Source organism: Cyprinodon variegatus, unplaced genomic scaffold, assembly GCF_000732505.1.
Source record: "Cyprinodon variegatus isolate N-32 unplaced genomic scaffold, C_variegatus-1.0 Scaffold256, whole genome shotgun sequence".
Taxonomy (NCBI): Eukaryota; Metazoa; Chordata; class Actinopteri; order Cyprinodontiformes; family Cyprinodontidae; genus Cyprinodon; species Cyprinodon variegatus.
Genome location: NW_015150709.1, coordinates 743,569 through 763,797, shown reverse-complemented (window position 1 = coordinate 763,797; position 20,229 = coordinate 743,569). Strand labels below are relative to the sequence as shown.

Sequence of the window (20,229 nt, the reverse complement as noted above, 5' to 3'; positions counted from 1 at the left end):
TATATATATTATATATATATATATATATATATATATAATTGTTGCCTTGCATAAACTCTTCAGTATTTAAAACCTCAAAGCTAAAAGGTAAGTACAACAGCAGTGTATTTAAACGTTTAGCAAAGTTATACATTTATGTGACCTTACCAACACTGTTTATGTAATATCTCTACTGAGGCCAACAGCATTTATGCTCTTATCCTTGCATTTAAGGCCCATTGAAAGAGAGGAACACAGGAGGTACAAAGCTGGCTTAAACACATTAATGTGCACAGCAGAGCACTCTGTTGCCCTTTGAGAGGAGATGCAGATGAATTCTACCACCTCTAGTCTCTTAAGGACGCCATAAAACCTGCACTGAAACACCTGATAGAAGCTCTTGTAGCTGCTGTTCTTTAATGGTTGCACCACTTGCTTGGTGTGTATTTGTCTTGCTCTCGTCCCATCTTTGCTCCTGTTGTGAGTTCTATGCCGACTGTCTCTTTCTCCAGTGAAAATGTGCTCCCATCCCGGCTCCTCTTGTTAAACCATATTGTGTTAAACACAAGGAGAGAAAAGTGGGTCACGAGCGAAAGGCGAGAACACAACAGAAGGAATTTAAAGGGTAATTATTTAGTTTTAAATTAGATCTTGTTTCAGTGAGTTTGACTACTTTGGTAAGGTTAAAGTAGAATCAAAAAAAGACTTGATATATGAATCTGAAAAAAGTAGTTAAACTGATCTTTTTTCTATACAACCGTAATGACCCCTGCACTCACTGCAACACTGTGCCAGAGGATCTGCCAGTAGTTACGCCAGCTCAAGTTTCACAAGCTTTTATTAGAAATAATATAAATAAAATATTATTATTATTTGGAAGTAGTTATAGACGAACAGGTGTCTATGACAAACTGTTTGCGCATAAACAGCAATAGAAGTGTGGCAGGTGGCCTGCCAGCTTAGTGACACCATGTGGCAGTTGCATGCCAGTGAAAGTGCCACCAGAAGTGCCATTGTTATCCAGCTTCGACCGGAAGTGCCACCACCAGATGCAGGGAGGGAAAACCAAGTCAGAAAGCTCAAAGAACTGAATAAGTGTATGCTTGTACATATGTTGGTTTACTGACAAATCCTTTCAAAGTCTCTCTTTCTTTCTATAGATTGTGAAAGCTGCTCATCCTGCCTCTGCATCAAGACCCTCTCATCCATTCCAACCAGGCCAGTGGGTGCTGAATAAGGACCTGAGGCGCAAACATTGTAAGTCTAAAATTTAGCAAGAATGGTTCCAGATCTTCCTTGTCACCCATGACGTTCTGAAGTCTCCATTCTTACTGGATCCATGCTACTCATTGCTTACTGTTTTCTGAGGATCCACACTGGAGTTGTACTTTACTAGATTGAAGAAATAATATCTGAAGCCGCTTATCTGCAGCTATGCTTCCTCTTATTTTGTCCTTTCAGTGGTCACCATGGATTGATCCCATGCTCTGTGACACACACCAGAAAAATAAGTGATCCTCTCTTATTATGTCAAACTAATCTCCTTCATTCTTATCTAATTCAAAATAATTTGTGGAAGCAAAATGCAATTTTTTTCTACAAAGACTGTTTATTCTAACGACTGTGTTTGAAACATGTTTTTTTGTTTTTTCACAGCTTTCTTTCAGGAAATGTTTTCCATTCCTGCTGATATAGCAAATGCTGTTAATGAGTTCTTTACAAGATTACCCTGGTTTCTCTTTATGATGCTACAGCCTACGGAGTAGAGGAGGTTGTTTGCTAATGTTTTCTTTGGAAGCTTTCATGTACTGTATGGCTGTTCTTTTGCTTCTATTATTCATTGCCTGTATATGAGTATGTGTGTATATATATATATATATATATATATATATATATATATATATATATATATATATATATATATTCTTAGTAGGTTGAGGGATTTGTGTGCCTTGGTCCGTTGTGACCTTGTGTTTCTGTGAAGAAGTGACCTCCCTCATGTTTAGGTAAAGAAATCATCCCTCGAGTTTCTGTGAGGAAGCAACCCTCATCTTGCTGCTTTGTATTACCTTGTATTACCTTGTTTACCTTGCATTACCTCGGTTTGTATTACCTTGGTTGCAAAACCTTATTTTGAAACTCTAAAGATACATGGTGTGACAGTTGATTGCTTCTCACATCTTTTTATTTTGTTTCCTGATCAGGGCATCTTTAATTGGTTGTTGCCTGGGTGATGAATAAATCCAGCCCTGAGCCCTGTCTCTTCTTCCACCCCGGAAGGCATGACAGTCGGACTGAGATCAATTTAGTTTATTTGTATAACCCCAGTTCACAACATATGTCATCTCAAGGCACTTTACAGATATAATTCAACCAGATGATAGAGTCAGATTGGTTCAAAGTTCTTTTTTTAAAGGAAAACCAGTTTATTGCATCACTCATTGACTTAAAGGCAATCCCTCACACCAAGCATGCTTGTACACTAGCAACAGTGGAGAAGAAAAACTCCCTTTTTTATAGGAGGAAATCTCCAGCAGCACCAGGCTCAGTGTGAGCGGCTATCTGCTGAGGCCGACTGGGGTTCAAGGAGACAGAAACAGACATAAAGAAAGAAGCAGAGATACAAAAGGCTACTGTCAATCTCCTCCATGGAAAACACACAGCCAGGCAGATGAGCTCCAAGTCAGCTTGCATGTCAGAGGATGAAGAGAGCACATACAGCAGCATCTATAGACAAAGGTGTTGATGGCAGCAGCACAGCTGATATTTCTCTCCAGGCGGATCCTCAAAGTATTCCTTCCACCGTCCAACAATATTCTCTTTCAAGGTCAGCAGCTCCCAACTCCAGATTAAAAACAGTCTTAGCAAAGCAGTGCTTTTTACTCCGGAGGTGCTGGACATTTGCCAGAAGCCTGCCAATAGTCTTTCTACATGGCCTTATGTACAATAATCATAAATGCAACAATTACAAAGTTGGAGTTCCTAAAGTCTTTACACTGGCTCCCCGTATATCAGAGGATATACTAAAAAATCATTTATAATTTGCATAATATAAGAAATATTCATCTGCATATTTCAGCCAGAACCAAAAATGAAGAAGCTGTGTATAGTTTTGCTCTACAAATCTGGAATAAACTCTCAGAAAGCTGTAAAAGTGCTAAAAACCTAAACTGTCTTGTATTGAGATTATATACTCTCAAATTTACTATTTAAATAGCTTTGCCTAAATTTTCAACATTCAGTTTGAGGTTCCATGACAACGGCTGGTGTTGGTCCATTGTGTTTTCTGAGGTGCAAGGTTAAAACAGCAGTCACTCAGGAAGTTGCTGCCTGTAGCTGCCCAACTTTATTGAGATGTTTTAGGGTTTGTGGAGGCTTTGAGAGGACCCGAATGCAGAGACATAAGCTGAATGGGATTTCTGGCAGATTTAATCATTCAAAAGGTGGAAACTGAGGCAGAAATCCAAAAATAACAAAATACAGAAACCAAAAACCAGAAAAGTTCAGGTAAAACACACATGAGGATGAAGAAATGATGAGGAACCAACAAACAGCAACTGCAGAAGAGGAGTATATATGTGTCAAACAGAACAAAGACTGGGGTAATCAACTGATTGGGAGCAGGTGTGGACAGAAGAATCTAGAAGGGAGATAGGGGAAGGAGACTGATACAAGAGTGCAACAAAAGGTAAACAAGAAATAGGAACTCAAATACAAACCGAAAACAACACAATATGGAAATGAAACCAATAAAATAGAAAACACAGAAAAACATGAATCAAAGTGTAGTTAAAAAATTAAAAAGAAAACTTCAACAGAACCAAAAAGTGCAGAATCATGCCAGCAGCACACTTGCTCATGCTAGATCCTTGGTTTAATACACAGCTGTGCACTTTGAAGCAGAGAGTAGAGAGGTGTCACTCTGTTTGCCTACAGGAATCCTACCTGGTCTAGAAAAACAGTTTACTGCTCTATAAAATGACCCTTCACAAAGCAAGAGCGTATTTCTCTTCACTAATATAGGAGAATAAGAATAATCATAGATTTCTTTTTATTACAGTTGCCGAACTCACCCAGAGCCATAGCTCTGTTGAACCATCCATCCTCCCTGCTCTTAGCAGTGATGATTTTATGGGATTTTTTATAATATTGATTCTATTAAAATAGAATCATTGGCAGCCCTATAAATAGGATTTTTTTTTTTCTAGAAGGTGAGGCAGCATCTGATTTAGCCATAGAATCTGGGTTTAGACTGTTTTGATCCAGGTGAACTTTCAGAGTAAACAAAACAGTTATCTTCATCTAAGCCTTCAACTTCTATGTTGGATCCAGTTCCAAACATGTTATTTAATGGATGGAAGTATTTCCTCTGATTGTGTATTTAAAATATGATTAACCTATCCATGTTACAGGGATTTGTACATTGGGCTTTTAAAGTAGCTGTAATTAAACTTTTACGTAAGAAACCATCTCTTGACCCAGATTACTTGATAGACCTATATGTAATCTATATCTAATCCAGCATAATTAAGTTTTAAAGCATTTCAATCAGGTTTTAGAGCTCATCATAGCACCGAAACAGCTCTGGTGAAAGCCACTAATGATATTCTTATGGCCTAAGACTTATCTCAGTGCTAGATTTTGATACATAATAATCTTTTGGTAAGTCTTGAGCAGTTTTTAGGAATTGGGGGCAGCACACTCGGCTGGTTTAAATGGCATATATCAGACAGATTTCAGCTTTTTCATGATGTTGTGCAAGTTTACCAGAATATTATGAATATATTAAATAACTAGCACTGGAAGTTGTAGTAAGCACATCCTGCAACAGCAGCCTTTTGATAAGGTAAGTAGGATATGTAAATGAAAATAAGCCAGTATAATTAAATTACAGTGCACCCACAGGTTTGTGTAACAAGCAACAGTCACCTGCCAGGCACAGTGCTGTGCTGAGACATGTTGCTGGCAATGATTCAAATCTTTGTTGATAGAAATATTGAAACGCATTGCTTAAATGTATTTATTTTATACATTTTTGAAGCATTGGGAAACTTAAAGAATGTTAGTATGTCCTCCTACACACTATATTAAAACAAACAAAAAAATCCATCTTTTTCCATTTTTGTACATTTTGAAAAAGCTCCAGTGAGCCGCAGGGGGGTGCTAAAGAGCCACATGAGCAGCGGGTTGCTGCCCCCTGCTTGGATCATCTTGTCTTGCTCATTGGCCTTCTGCTCATCCTTACACAGCATTCACCGCATGATCTTAGAACTCTGCCATTTCTGAAGCTTGAAATTTGTCAGTTTGTTTTGTATGTTGTCTATGTCTGAAAATATTTTCTGTCATCAGTCATGGGCACATATTGTCTTAACATCAGAAGCTCCTTTTCACTCCAAAGGGGCCAATCACTGAAACACAGTGATTGGGATACATGGCAGCTCTCCATGATGCTAACTTGCGCATTTACTCAGTCAACCGCTCCGTTTTGCATCTCTTTTTTGCTGCAACCATGTTTGAATTTTCAGCCAGATGAGTTTTTTTTCACTTAGTATTTCTTTAGGATGATATTTTGTTCCTCCCTTTTGGACTGATTGTGATTGGTCTGCTACCTTGAACCCACCCCTTTAAACATGCCTGTTTACAGATTCTAGAACAGTCAAAAGTAGATTGAGTTAATGAGTTGATAACCAGCTTGGTGGTACAGCTGATCCTGTTGTGGTTGGTTAAACTGGATTGGCTGGAAGGAATCCTGATAGGTTAAGCTCACTTCGTGGTACGGGCCTCTGATGTGCATTGGTAATTGCCCTGGTGATTTTGGCTGTATCCCCCAGCTGGCAGCTGTCTAAAAGAGTCACCTTGATGAGTTTCAGCATCTCTCAGTCTGAACTATTTTAGTGTCCTTTAAGGGAGGGATGTAAACCAGCTGGCTTTAACGCATCATTCTGTTAGTCTGCACATATCTGATTCAGTGCAGTTTCAATTTTATTTTCGGTGCGCACTGAAACTGCTTTAACCATCTCGAAACTCAGTCATAACAACAACAAAGTATAAATGTTGTGAATATTTATTGAATAGTGATATACTAGTTTTCTATCTAGATAAAGCTGCTACAATCGCAAAAATCCTTTCACATTGTCAAAATAGGGTGCTGTGTTTAGAGTTTAAAAAGAAGATGGATTAATTCCATCTGGAATAGGGCTGTAAAATAACTAAATATATAAAAAGTGGATTTCTTTAAATGTACAGTATATATTTGTGTATATATGCTTCAGTGTGTTTTTATGCATGGATAAATGGATGGATGCATGTGTGGGTGGGGTGAGGGGTTAAAAAGAGAGAGGGCAGAAAGCAGCTTTGTTGTGTTTTGTACATTTAAAATAGACTGATACAATGCTGGACTCTTGTGGCCATTCCAAGTATACTAACTGCCTCAAACCTTTGCTTGAAATTGTTGGCAAATAAAATAAAAAAAAACTGACAAACTTCTCATTTTTCTCTTTTTTAAACAGTTTCTTTACTTCCTCTGTTGGTCCAGATTCGTAGAAACAAAAAGCAGAAACTAAATTTTAAGGTTCTTTCTTCACAGTAATCTCTAGCAGGCCTTCTTACTAAAGCAGTTCTTCTTTATTACATGAAAAAGCAGAAGCTCCTGATAAGGGAGTCATACTCAGTCTTAAAATAGAGTTCAGACAAATAAAACACAACAGTGTCCTTAAGTGACAAGGGCATGCACAGCAAATCCTAAACATGTAATGGGAGACACCGACAGTAGGAGACGGAAGATTTAAAAAGCTAAAACAAACTCGGACAAGCTCCACCGTCCCACTGTTGGACATGTCTCCCACAGACCCTACATAAAGCAGCTGTAGAGTTGGAGAGCATCTTCAGTGACAGGTGTCTGCGTCCTACATGCAAAAAGAAGCATTTTCATAGCTCCCTCCTTCCAGCAGTTTTTAGACTTTATATCCATCAATGCTACCAACAAACTCAGTACATATTTTTAAGTCTGTTGTTATATGCCTTTTTTAATTTCTTAAGAATAGAGGGTATTTTTTTTCAGAAATACACATGAAAATATGATTTATTAAATATTTCTCTAGTGTTTTTTTAAGTAGAGAACACAAATCGTTCAGTTTGGTATATGGACATTTTCCTGATTCACATATTTTTTTTAAAAACACCTGAACTGACCGTTTATTTTTTATTTTTTGTTTCTGTTTTATGGCTTAAGGGCTTTAGGCTGACCTGCAAGGCTTTAAACCTGGGTTTGAATGGAGACAAAGCCATTCTAAAGCACATATCAAGGTGCTCATTTTGAAACTGGTTCAATATTTATTTTTGATTATGTTCATGGTGGAGAATCCAGCTTCACAGCAGTAAATTGAGCCAACCATACTCAAAATGTGCAGGGTCATCTTTGAGCACAGCATTTCACTTTTCTGTCACCAGTTCACCACAGTTCTTCCAGAAGTCCACATGTTTTCTTTCACATTTTCTCATCGTCTCATTTTTCTTTCCCATCGCCTGGCTTGCCACAGGTTTGCCTGCTGTGTCTTAAGGTAGCTAACAGCAGCAGCAACAGCCCTGATCGACACAGCTTATTGGCAATTTTGTATTACGTTTAGCCTGGTCCCAGAAGCTCTAGAGGGCTTTATCGTACAAACAAGAGAAGCAAGTTAAATTACAGACTGTCCTCGGGTTGGTCAGGTTGGGTCCAGATTAGCCAGCTGGTGGGTCCGGATCTGGACCGTGGTCCGTTAATCCATGACCTATGATCTATTCTATTCTGTTCATGCAATTTAAGTGATGGTTATGCAACAATGCAAACACATTGCGTACTTGTGAAGACTAGTGTTATGGTGTCGTTTCGTTCATCATTTTTGGTTCAAATGCAGCAGTTTATCTTCACACGAATGATTTCCTGACAGGAACCATTAAAAAGGTATCTGAATGGATTTATCATCATATTCTCAGTTTCTTGATAGGTGAGCTAAAACAGCTAAGGTTGTCAGGGTGTGTTTTTAAGTTTAGCATGAGCAGGTTATTCCAGCAACAAATTAGGAAAACAACATACATCAAAAAGAAGAACATTTTCATAAAAGCATTGAGGCTTTGTGATGAACACATTATAGAGAACTAAATAGAAGCTGTAGCTCCTAAAACAGCTGTGGCCAGTTTAAAACAGAGGTGACGCATAAGACATGTACAGTGTGAAGTGTGAATAACCCAGTGTTAAACTCTGATTCGTTAAACTGATAAACAACAAACAACAAGACAGTTGGTTGGTAGGCCTATGTGAAATGGCTATTGAAAAGTCAAAACTGTGGTAAAGGTTGACATAATGCTAAAAGTAGAAGTTACTAAAGGGTTTACATGTTAGACTTTCGCACGACTCCCCCATATTGTTTTATGTGTCTATATGTTGACATGTTGCTATGACCGACTCTAGTGTATGCACAGTCACAGTCAGACAGAGGTGAGTTTTATCAGCCTAGAAAAGACACACCGGGGAAACTCAGACTGGGATCGTAACCTCAAATGCTGGGACTTGTCCGGGGGGACTAGAGGCATCCAGGCGGAGTCGGTCTAAAGCGAGCATGTGGTGAGTTAATCTTTTCTCCTTTACTGACCCAGAGGGGGTGTTGATGGCTGGGCAGGCTGGTGAGCCCTTCGGGATAGATCCAGGAGGCAGAAAGTAAAACAGACTTGGAGTCAACTAGACCAACTAGAAAGAGAGGAAAACAAGGAAGGTAAGATTTCACCAAGAGTTTCAAAAATCAGAGGAGCTAATAGGCAGGTTACCACAGTGCAGAAGTAAACCAACTGGCATCCTTCCTAGAAAATCGACTTCTCTTAATACTGCCTACTGATTGCTGCTAAGTGGCATCAGGTGGGAGTTCACCCTGCAAAAACACACCCTGGGGAGGAGAAAGGTATAACACACACAGCCACAACCAAGGCCCAACATATGTATGATGATGAGGCAATCAAAGGCAGGAACCTCTGCAGGAGCAGTCAACGGGTTAGTGACCACATCTTTCTGGAGATGGATGATAATGAACTTGTGAGTCACAAACCTGGTCTCATAGGTCAGTCCGAGCCCAGAGGGTAAGGTTGGTTCCAGCCAGTTGGCTGTCAATACAAGGCAGCAGGTGGCGCCCAGAGAGTCCCAGATGTGCCAATGTGTTTGTTTACCATCGGCGCCAGATTATTCGAGCTGTTTGGTGAAGGTAAGTCTAGCGTTCCTTATATTGTTCTAAGTTTCTGATTCTGACCTGTTTCTGCCTTTGGACTCCAAAGTTTTACTTTCCCCTGTCTGCTCTGTTATTCTTGGTTGTTCTAGTCTGATTCCTGGATTCTGCCAGTTACCCAAACTTGGACTGTACTTCTGACCTTGGCTTGGATTTTCCTCCGGTACCTCCTCGGCTCTCTGATCTTCTAGTCCGTAAACCTGATTCTGCTTTGATTTCGGCTCTGGATATTTCTTTACGGACACTGTTGCTCCTCAGCTTTGGCTGGCGTCAGCCCATCTCATTATTCGGAACTCTCGGGGCGGCACCTTAGAACCAGGTCTGTGGTCAGTTCTTTATTCTAAGTCACTAACGTGAGTTTCTATCCCTACAGAAGATCTGGTTTGCCCGTCCCAGCTGACAAGCAGCCGCACTCCTATTAGTTTAAATAAAGGCTGATTTGAAATCATTCAGATCTGTCTACTTAGAATATTGGGTCCAAGGTTCTGAGCCCTTGACAGTCATGGTTTGATATCACAGATCTAGGAACCAAAGCTGAAAGAGCAGATGAGGGCAAAGCAAAAACTTGAAAATCCAAAAGCAGAAAACAGGTCAGAATCAGAATCACAGAAAAACGTTCTTGAATGCTAGAGTTACTCTAACAAAAACAGCTTGAATAACCTGGCACCGATGGTAGGCAGAGAAACAGCATGAATGGCAGAGGGAACCAGGTGGAAGCAATATGCGTTAATGAGCTGCCGGGGCAATTAGACAGGTGAACAGGAGTAACTGAAAACTGCAAACTTAAGAACTCTTTTATCCCCCACGTCATCAGACTATACAACGCCTCACTGTGGGCAAGGAGGTGACACAGGACAGGGGGAAGAGGGAAGGAATAGCAACACTTGTATTTTTTCTGTAAAATGTGAACTCCATATTTATCAGGACAAATCACATAGTGCAAGTGCAAACCATATTACTGGTCAATCTATCCGCCAAACTCCTATAATACATACACACAACTCCTATTATATGCACTGTACTTAATCTGTATTATCTTTTGTATTTATATTTGTGTATTTGTATGTGTATTTATTTAATTTTTTTTGCTTAATTTTAACTTAATTTAACCTAACACTTTTTGCCTGGTAGGCTGCTGGTAACCTTAATTTCCAGAGGGAGTCTTCCCAAGGGATCAATAAAGTACAGTCGAAGTCTAAGTCTAAGTCTGCCAAACATCAGCGCCAAGACCATGGCAGAATCATCACCCAAAATCATAAAAACCATTACCCAGATAAACATGATAATCATAGGGAGATGGCCAATGTGCAATAAGATAGGTTTATATTCTAATTTGAGTAATATTCTAATTCTATGAGATACTAATTTTGAGGAATTAATTCAAGGTTTTAATGAAGGAAAAGTTATAATCATCAAAATTAAAGGAAACACTTCAAATATATCAGCCTGTGAGTAATGAATGAATATAATACAAGTTCCCTTTTAGATGGAATTACTGAAATAAATAAACTTTTTCATGATCTATTTTTATAACCAGCACTTGTACCATCAGAAACAATAATAAGATCATATCAATAAAGAAAAATGACAGACAGGCTGGCATAAGATAATGCAGAGGAACAGTGGACAATCCTTTTACATTTAAAACAGAAACAAATCAATTACACTCCACCCACTAAACAACTTCCTCAATAGAGCTAGATATTTGACTCAACAGCTTTTGTGGTGGTCACTTGTCAGCTCCCCGACTGATGTAGCATCTTGTTGCATTGCTTGGAACAATGACAGGTGGACAAGAACTGCTGCTCCTGGCAGGTAAGGAGGCTGCAGTTAGGCCTAAAGCAATTCGCTATCAGATATATAAACGTTTATCTCTCAAGCGTTAGATGAGATGAGCAATGGTTTTTATTTAAAGTACTGTTTTGCTTTTAGTATTGCTAATTGATTTTCTATCCACTAAGAGTGAAAGCTTTCAAAGCTCTGACTCCAGTTTCAGTTGAAGCAACTAATGTTGACTCAGCATATCTTCAAAAAGCATTTCGCAACTAACACTGGTAGAAGAAGTTAAGTTTACTTGTCCTTTGGTGTTTTCCTGGTGCAGCAAAACCAAGAAAAGTTCACAGACATAGGAACTAAATTATATTAATATATTTTCAAATGCCATCTGCAATGGACAGACATACATGTCCAGGGTATAACCTGCAATGTTAACCCTAAACCCTTTAGACTGCTGAATATAGGCCCCGACACTGTCACTATTCCTGACCAGCGGTAAGAAAAGTATGGATGTATTATTTGCCAAAATGATGGCAAATATGTATTTGATCAAAATCAAGTTGCTTCTCTTTGGAACAAAAAGTTTGAGTCAGCCTTTCTAATTTTAGGTTGGGTTCAGTATATGTTTTGTTTTGTTTTTGTTTTTCATACCATTTTCTGCTTTTCTTTTTGTGTGTCTTCATATACAGGAATTTTGGTCCCATTTAAACAGTCCTTCAAATTAATCATGCAGGCCAGATACATTTTATTTTCAATAAGATTATTATGATTATAATAGTATTTATGGACAGGTTGTGATTTGGGAAATTAGGGAAAGAAAATGGATGAGTTTTAGAAAAAAGCAGGTTTAAGTTTAGAGAGGAACTCAATTAGTTTTGTGTGGAAAACTAAAGGATTAAAGGCATTCAGTAATCGGTTGTTATGCGACAGAACTAAACAAAAGGCCCTATATAAAAAACAGAGAACTCTAAAACTGTATAAAGCTACTGTAAAGTAAAAATATGTGAAAAAAAAAAAAAAAAAATACAATTCAGTAAATAGAACCTAACCTGATTAAAAATCATGAGAGAAGGAGTTTGAATTTTACTTACTATGCAAATATTATTGAAAATATACTTATATCAAACTTGCCAAAAAGTAAACGTAAGTAAAAGTAAGTGGCAAAGCTACTTATATAAAATATTTGATGTCTGTTTTTATTGTGTCGAAAAATTACAGATTAATTATGAAGAGAAACCAACTTAATTCTGCATGGGTGTGATACCTTCCTCTCTGTCCTGTTTGTTATGACTTCTGGGTGTGGAAAATAGAATAGATTAGAATAAATACCAAAAACATTCCTGCCCTCTACATGCAGTAAATAGTTCAAGATACAAATAAAGGCATATTAAAACATAAAAGCAAGTGTTAAAAAAAAGCCCCCATCCCCACTATGCCCTGCTCCACTGAGATGAGGTGCAACTTAATTCAATATAAGAAATGAAAAATTTATTTCAGTTCAGTATCTGTAAGTTGTTGTGCCTCCATATCTTCCTCTGTTCTTTTGCCAACAACAAACCCCAATTGCTGCTCTCTGTTTTGGCAACCCTGGAAACTCTCACATAGGTGGCTCTGGTTTTGAAAAAAAAAAATAATGCAGCATGTAGACAGGGTGTCTACATGCTGAAAGTCACTTAAGAATCTTGGCAAAAACAGGGTTTTTAGTTGCTGACTCACACACAAACAGGTCATAAGCTAAGAGATTTCCAGGAATTTTTTGACAGAGCGTCCAGTCGTGGACGTAAAACTACACAGTGCGATATTGAGACTATAAAACAGCCTTAGATTAAATGAGAGTTGGGGGGGATGTCTGACGATGTAGCGCTGAACATATGAAGTGTTTAAGACAGCTGTAAGAATTCGAATTGTAATTAAATGTTTCGTGGTGAATCGTGGCCTTCTTTCTGTCATAAGGGAATTCTACCAATAAGGTTCCACAGAGTCTCAAGGGGAGAAATCGATTTCTCTCTCTGTACGTTACCCTGTGTTCTGTTGGAGACGGTTTATACTGAAGACTGCAGTATAAACCAGTTGTTGGCACAGTGGTAAGGCACAGAAGCAATTGTCCTTATGAACACCTCGACCAAGTTCATTTTTTAATAATAATAATAATAATAATACATTTTATTTAAAAAGGCGCCTTTCTGGACACTCAAGGTCACCGTACAAAAACATAAAAAGTGTCAGAAAAAATAAAAAATTATAATTATAAAGACATTTAAAAACATTTAAAAAATACAGAGGCTGTGACAGTGAAATTGATATTTTCTTGTATGAGCACACGAAATCAGGATTTCCCTTCTGTAGGGAGGCTCATAGTCTCTGATTAAGAGCTACTGCTTTACCGCCATCGTCGAGCTTCAAAAGAAGACGTTAGAGTCTGTTTGAATTTGACTTTTTCTCTCTGACTGAGAAAATGATCTGTGTGGATGGATATGAAAAGTTGGATTAAAGAGTTATGTTTGTGGCCTTTTTAAAATTAATTTATTTGGTATGATTTTGAAGGTTAATTTATTTACTTCGGAGTGATTTTTTTATTTTAATAGAATTTTTATTTAATAGTTTATCTCATATTCACACTAAATCATTTTTGTTATAATAATTCAACTTTATTGATCTCACTTTGGAGAAATTTGCCTCTGCATTTAACCCATCCTCTTGGGGAGCAGTGGGCTGCCATCACGGGGCGCCCGGGGAGCAGTGTGGAGCTAAGGGTCTTGCTCGGAGACCCAGAGTGGCAGTCTTTGGGAGTGGGTTTCGAACTCAGAACCTCAGGATTCCAAGCCCCATGCCCTAACGACTAGGCCGCCACTTCACTTAATTACAAATTATGATGCTTAATTTAATTACTTACGACTGATTTTTTTTTATTCTAACTGAATTTTTCTTTAATAGTTCATCACATATTCACAATAAATAATTTTTGGTTATGATAACAAGATGACATGCAGATAAAAAAATATATTTCCATCAAACATAAGACTGGTTTAAAACAATTGAAATGATTCTTATTTGAGAAAAAATTAAGTATTTATCCTTATTTTTATCAATGATATAGCAGTGATCCCTCTTCTGGTGAGATGTCAGTCGAAGCCAACAGGTAATCGGAAATCCCTTTTCTGAAACCTTTTCCTGTATCCAAGTTACATCATTACATGTATAATTACACAAAATAACCATTTGCTTTTATAACTTCTCTGCCTCCTCAGTGTCCATATCCCCCCCTCTGACTGAGATCTTTACTGGAGACTTGTTTTACTTGCATTGTAAGGATGGTCAGAGCGGGAGCCAAGCGACTTGGAGTTTCAATGACACTGCTGTCGATGCTTCATCCAGTGGAAATAATATCCTTAGGATACCAACTGCTTCCCTCATGAACTCAGGAAACTATAAATGTACAATCAGTGGCCAAACGAGTGATCAGCTCCCCATCAAGGTTCACGGTAAAAGCACTGATGTAAAAAGTTGAGTTCAACCCTTTAATGCAAAGAAGTGTTATCTGTTCATTAAATATTAATATGCTTGTGTCCAACACAGCATATGTTCCCATTGCATCACTCACCATCCAAACAGGCCATCCAGTGGTGCGAAAAAACAGCAAAGTTATACTGGAAATAACAAATGATGATGGACTGTATGGATGGGAATGCAAAGTCAACCGGGGAGAGGAGACCAAAAGGGTTAGACTAAAGCACCAAAATGCAACATCACTCGCTTTTGAAACCACCGAACTGAGAGTCCCAGAGACCATTTATTGGTGTTATCACAACACTAAAAATCAAAGAAGTAATCAAGTCATACTGAGAACCACTGGTAGGTTTATTTTATGCCATTGGTGGACATCTAAGTCGGACTGAAATCTCACAGCTCTCAAAGTCGCTACAAAAGCCTTTACAACCATTTAATGCTTTCTGTATGTGTGGTCTAAGATGTGCTTCATATTTTTAATCCACTTTTAAATGTCTTTCAGTTAACGAAGTGACTCTGGAAATGTATCCGTTTCCTGCAATAGCAGGAGAGAGAATGACCCTGAGATGTCTTGTGTGGGGAACGGATGAAGTCAAGAGATCAGTTTTCTACAAAGAAAACACGGTCATTAAGACAATTAACGGAGAATCGTTTCAATTGGATTCAGTTAATCAATCTAATGTTGGAAAATATAAGTGTGTTGCCACCTACAGACACAAAGGCCAGACTATTTCAACTCCACATCAATATGGTTCTGATGCTCAAGAAGTGCTGGTCTATGGTATGCACTCCCACTATTTATACCTATGACTACTATTAACTATTCACTGTTTACCCAAATGGCCATTTACTTTAACTGACAGCAAACGATACAGCCTTCCAGCTCTTTGCAAAACACACATCAAAGCTAAAAAAAGAACAATATTGTTTGGGATTTTCTAAATTAAACACTAAAACAGTAGTTTCTACAGTTTCAAAATTATACAGCTTCTATATGAAAAACATCTGTAGCATTAAATAAAGCACCTTTCTGGTGTTGCTATGGCTGGATGTGTTTTCATAGCCAGACTGCAGCTTCTGTCAGCATTACTGAGGAGTCTTAGCCGACTATTCAACAAAACCCTTCAGTTACCTAATATGACCATGTTTGTTTGCTTCAGCTGCCTTTTCAACATTTCACTGTAGAGTTTTTTTTTTAACAGAGCTGATGTCAGGCAGTATTATGGCTGCTTCAATGTTTTCCTTGACTTCTTCTGAAACGAGGCTTAGTAGGACCTCTAGGAATCAATGGTAACGTTTGAAAGTAGAATCTTACATATTTGAATATTAGATTATATCAGCTTCCAAGGAGAAAGAGATGCTTGATTAAATCCATCTTTCAGATTGAGAGCAGCAGGTTTACATTCCCAAAGAATAAAGCACTCCCAGAAAAAAACCCTGAGCCTTTGCTGTGCTTCACTTTAGGCATGATGGTGGTCTCTTCAGAGCATGCTTCATTCATATTCCTGCAGGAGTCCAAAGGAATATGGCTGATCCATCAGTCAGAAAAATTCCAGTTTTGATGCATGTCTTTACAGAACAAAATCCCCAAACCTTTTTGGCCTCTGTATATATCTGTAAATGATCAGAGTCAAGCCGTTCTTGTGGTTTTGGTTTGATAGAAGTGTAGCTGCTAGTGTTCAGGTGTGGAACCCATTAGCTTTCAATAGGACCCTCACTGTGGAACGTAGCTGTACCTGAGGTCACACCTGGGTATGAAAACATGTGCTATTACTAAGATGTCAGTTCAGGATGTTGAATAATTATGAGACCACTGAAAGTAGGACAGGTTTGAATTTAGAAAAAATCCTTGTCTAATTAATTATACTTAGCAACTTAAACCAGGAGTCTGCAACTACAGTTGTTGAGCTTCTGAGCTGCAGCTTTTGGAAGTATCCTGCATCCAACACTCTGAAACAAAAACCAAATTACCTGCTCGGCATGTCATCAATTTTAAAGCAAGGATGCATCCAAAGGTTACAGGATAGTGGCACTCCAAGATTGGAACCACAACTCCTGATTTAAACATTTCTTGTGTGACTTGATTAAGGCAAAAAGTTGAATAACTTTGATATTGGCCAATAAACCTAATTTGCTGCAGGGTCTGAATCGTTTTTGGTGCATCGTTAATTCTGTTTTGCTTCTTTCCTCCTGTTTTAGCTTCTCCTGTCAGAGCACAACTTTCTGATCATGGGACTTGCACGTGTCCAGCGTGCGAAGGCACTATGTCATACAGGTACTACAAGAAAATGGGTAATTCCTGGAAAATGCTGGACCCAGATATGAAACCCAGTCATGGTATTTACCACTGCAGAGCTGTTTCAGACAACATGAGGACTTTACCCAGCTCCTCTAAGGAATGTGAGTACCTTCTTCTAAAACAGCAATTACACAACGCAATTACAGAATATTATTCATGACGAAGTATTTTTGACAACAACGGATTTCTGCTCAAAGCTTTACACCCGTGTTTTTCAACCCTGGTCCTCAAGGCACCCACTCTACATGTTTTGGATGTTTCTGAGGTTCAGGACACCTGATTCAGATGATTGCAGTACAGCAAAGCCTGATAATCTGCTATCAATTGATAACAGGTGTGTTAAAGCTGGGAAACATCTTAAACATGGAGGGCAGTGTGCCTTGAGGAACAGGGTTGAAAAACATTGCACAAAAGCTGCTCACTAAAATTTAACACAAAGGATAAAATGATACAATCCTTATCAAAATGCTGCCTGAAGTTGGAAAGCTGGTACATGCGTAGAAATATCTGAACTATTAAACTGTTCATTTCCTTAACAAGTCTGATTATTCCAGAAAAGTCCAGAATTTATTCAGATAACATAAGTTCGACAAAACAAAGGAGGATAGCCAATCTCACAAAGAAAACATATCATGGATTATTATCTAATGAAATTCAAAAACATATTGGGAACAAAATTACTGAGATCTATTGATCTGAGAAGAGTTTCTAAGGATTTTTCTGACACCTTTTTCATCTTTTTTAAACACCCCAGGTCCTGTTCACATGTGGCTGTAATGTAGATACTGTTATAGTCTGTTGTGGTTAGAAAATAGCTTAGCCAAAAGTTGTATTTTTTATTTTCTATAGTGTTCCTACGGTACTTACTTATCTATTTTATGGTTTTTTTTTTTCTTTTTTTTCCATCTTAGTGTATTTTATGGTTTTTATGCATTTCTTCTTTTGTGCAACATTTCGGTCCTATTGCTTTTTTTTATTTTTTATTGCTATGAAAAAGGTGAAACTCTTCAGCTATTAGCTTCCTCTGCAGTGTGGCCAGACACTCCCTATAGGATGAGGGGCTTAGCCATCCAGGAGAAGCTCAGAGTAGAGCTACTTGTCCTCCACATTTAGAGGAGTTAGATGAGGTGGCTCTGTTTCGGACGCCTCCATCAGAGGGTATTCCAGGAACGTCCAACTGCGAGGAGACCCAGGCCAGACTAGAGGGTTAATGTCCCTCGCCTGGCCCCGGTGCTTCTCTGGCTTCCCCCAGAGGAGCTGGAGAAGGTGTTGTGGAAGATGGGAGAAATTCACACATAAGTTTTCCTATTTAGATACGTTGAAGAGAGAGAAAAAGCAAATGTATTTGTTACCCAAGATGAGCATCATCTAGTGACATTAAGGACTGGGATTATGAAAAAACTACTTTATGAGGCCCTGCTACAACTCTTTCTTTTGCTATTACTCCATACCTTGATATTTGATGTTTCACTTTCAGTTGGAGCCAGTATACCTTGGTACTTGGGTTTGATCCCAGTAGGATTAATAATTTTCTGTGTGGCATTTTACTGTTATAAGAAGAGAAAAGCTCAAGGTAAGTACCAGTCTTCATGTTTTGTACCTTTTGACTTCATTTTGGCTACATAAACCCTCACATATCTTTCAGCTGCAGTGGACATTTATGAGCAAGTGCAGATGAGGCCAACAGGGGATGCAAATTATGAGGCTCTGAATGTGTCGCGCATGAAAGGGGGTGAATATGACACAATTCAACCAGGATCAGAAGGCAGAGAGAAGAAAGGTGGCGAATACGAGGCACTGGCGAAAACAGGCACCAAGGAGGAGGTTTATCACACTCTGGGAGATAATGTGGCATCAGGAGGAGAAGGAGGATACGAAGCCCTAAAAAGAGAAGGAGTCAAAAAAGATGAATATGACACCCTTAAAACCAAGTCAGGAGAGGAGAGGCCAGGGACAACACGTGAGGGAGGAGACGGTGGTTATGAAGCCCTAAAGAGGGAAGGAGTCAAAAGGGATGAATATGACACCCTCAAAACCAAGTCAGGAGAGGAGAGGCCAGGGACAGAACGTGAGGGAGGAGACGGTGGTTATGAAGCCCTAAAGAGGGAAGGAGTAAATAAGGATGAATATGAAACCCTGAAAACCACACAAGCAGAGGGAGGGTCAAGCTCAAAAAGTCAACTGCAAACAGTGGTAGAGATAAATCCGACCAAATAAACGGTGGTTTGAGATAAAAATGATAGGGTGTCTTTCATCCAGAGGTGAGAAGATTGGCTAAAAACTGTAACTTAAGTAAGAGAAGCATTACTTCCACTTGTTTTACTCAAGAAGATGTAAACTTCCCAAACATTCACTTAATAAACAACGAACTTAATTTGAACAAAAACTTGCATTTAGACAGATAAGAACAAATTCTGGTATTTCAATTAATACAAACTGAAAGGAGTAAATGTCATTAGAATGTACTTTTAATTCAATGCAGATTTAATGATAAGAGAAGTTTATCTTAATGTAAGTTCAGAATTAAATCTAAATTTGAGAACATAAAATACATAAAGACTATATTCCTGAAGGCTTAGCTGAATTTCTATGCAAATGATGAAAAGTTCTCACAGTTTTGTTATATTTAATTTATATAGATAAGGTTTTTTTTTATTCATAGAAATGCAGTAAAAACTACTATGTTTTATTGCTTTAAGAAACTCAACATACTTTTAAATTTACTACTTACATTACACATATATGCAAATAAAACCTTTGGTTCTGAGGATATCTTCCGTGCTATATTTCAAGATATATAAACAGCTTTGGCTTAATGTATAAACAAACATGCAAACTAGAGATTAAATGCAGGAGACATTATTACATGATGTGCAGATGTTTTTTTTTTTTCATCTTTTAAACTGAAATAACACATTTTGTATGCAGATGTAAATATTTTTTGATGTAATTTTGTAAACATTACTTATGAAAAAAGTTAAATAAATCTTTTGTGATTAATTTTGTTGGTGTTTTTCTTAAAAGTGCTGGTGAGTAATGTTCCTTTTCATTTTATTAATCAAAATATCAAAAATAACATATCAGAATGCAGTACATTTTACTATTTGTAAGAAAAATAAACCCCTCACATATATAAAGAATTTTAAATACAAGACATTCAAATAGTTAATTAGCTTAAATAGATATAGCCAGATATCTTCGGCATATTATACATGCTCAGTTTGTCCATTTTAAGTGTTGGGGTCTGGCATAAGGGACATATCAAGCTTGTTAACATTCTCAAAATGGTCCCCATACATAAACATTCAACTTCTGTCAGTCAATGATAGTCAGATTTATTCTAATTTGAGAAAATAGAGGATGTAGACATTCTCTAATCCTCTAATGCTTGAAGGTGGTACTGATGATTTCCATTTC

At 38.0% G+C, this 20,229-nt stretch overlaps 1 protein-coding gene across 1 annotated transcript; it reads left to right on the top strand.

Moving 5' to 3' along the window:
* The first annotated feature begins 10,962 nt into the window (after nucleotides 1–10,962).
* On the top strand, nucleotides 10,963–19,346 carry LOC107089535. Its single transcript, XM_015382385.1, has 8 exons — nucleotides 10,963–11,045; nucleotides 14,104–14,145; nucleotides 14,255–14,488; nucleotides 14,583–14,858; nucleotides 15,016–15,294; nucleotides 16,713–16,913; nucleotides 18,290–18,385; nucleotides 18,458–19,346. The coding sequence occupies exons 1-8, from the start codon at nucleotides 11,012–11,014 to the stop codon at nucleotides 19,027–19,029; spliced, it is 1,734 nt and encodes a 577-aa protein (XP_015237871.1). The 5' UTR covers nucleotides 10,963–11,011; the 3' UTR covers nucleotides 19,030–19,346.
* Nucleotides 19,347–20,229: the final 883 nt, after the last annotated feature.

What these genes read in the sequence shown, in the direction of transcription:
- LOC107089535 (XM_015382385.1), top strand. Translation starts at nt 11,012, where the DNA reads ATGACAGGTGGACAAGAACTGCTGCTCCTGGCAG. An exon ending in GCTCCCCATCAAGGTTCACG is followed by an intron (nt 14,489 to 14,582) that starts GTAAAAGCACTG and finishes TGTCCAACACAG; the next exon opens with CATATGTTCCCATTGCATCA. An exon ending in TCAAGAAGTGCTGGTCTATG is followed by an intron (nt 15,295 to 16,712) that starts GTATGCACTCCC and finishes CTCCTGTTTTAG; the next exon opens with CTTCTCCTGTCAGAGCACAA.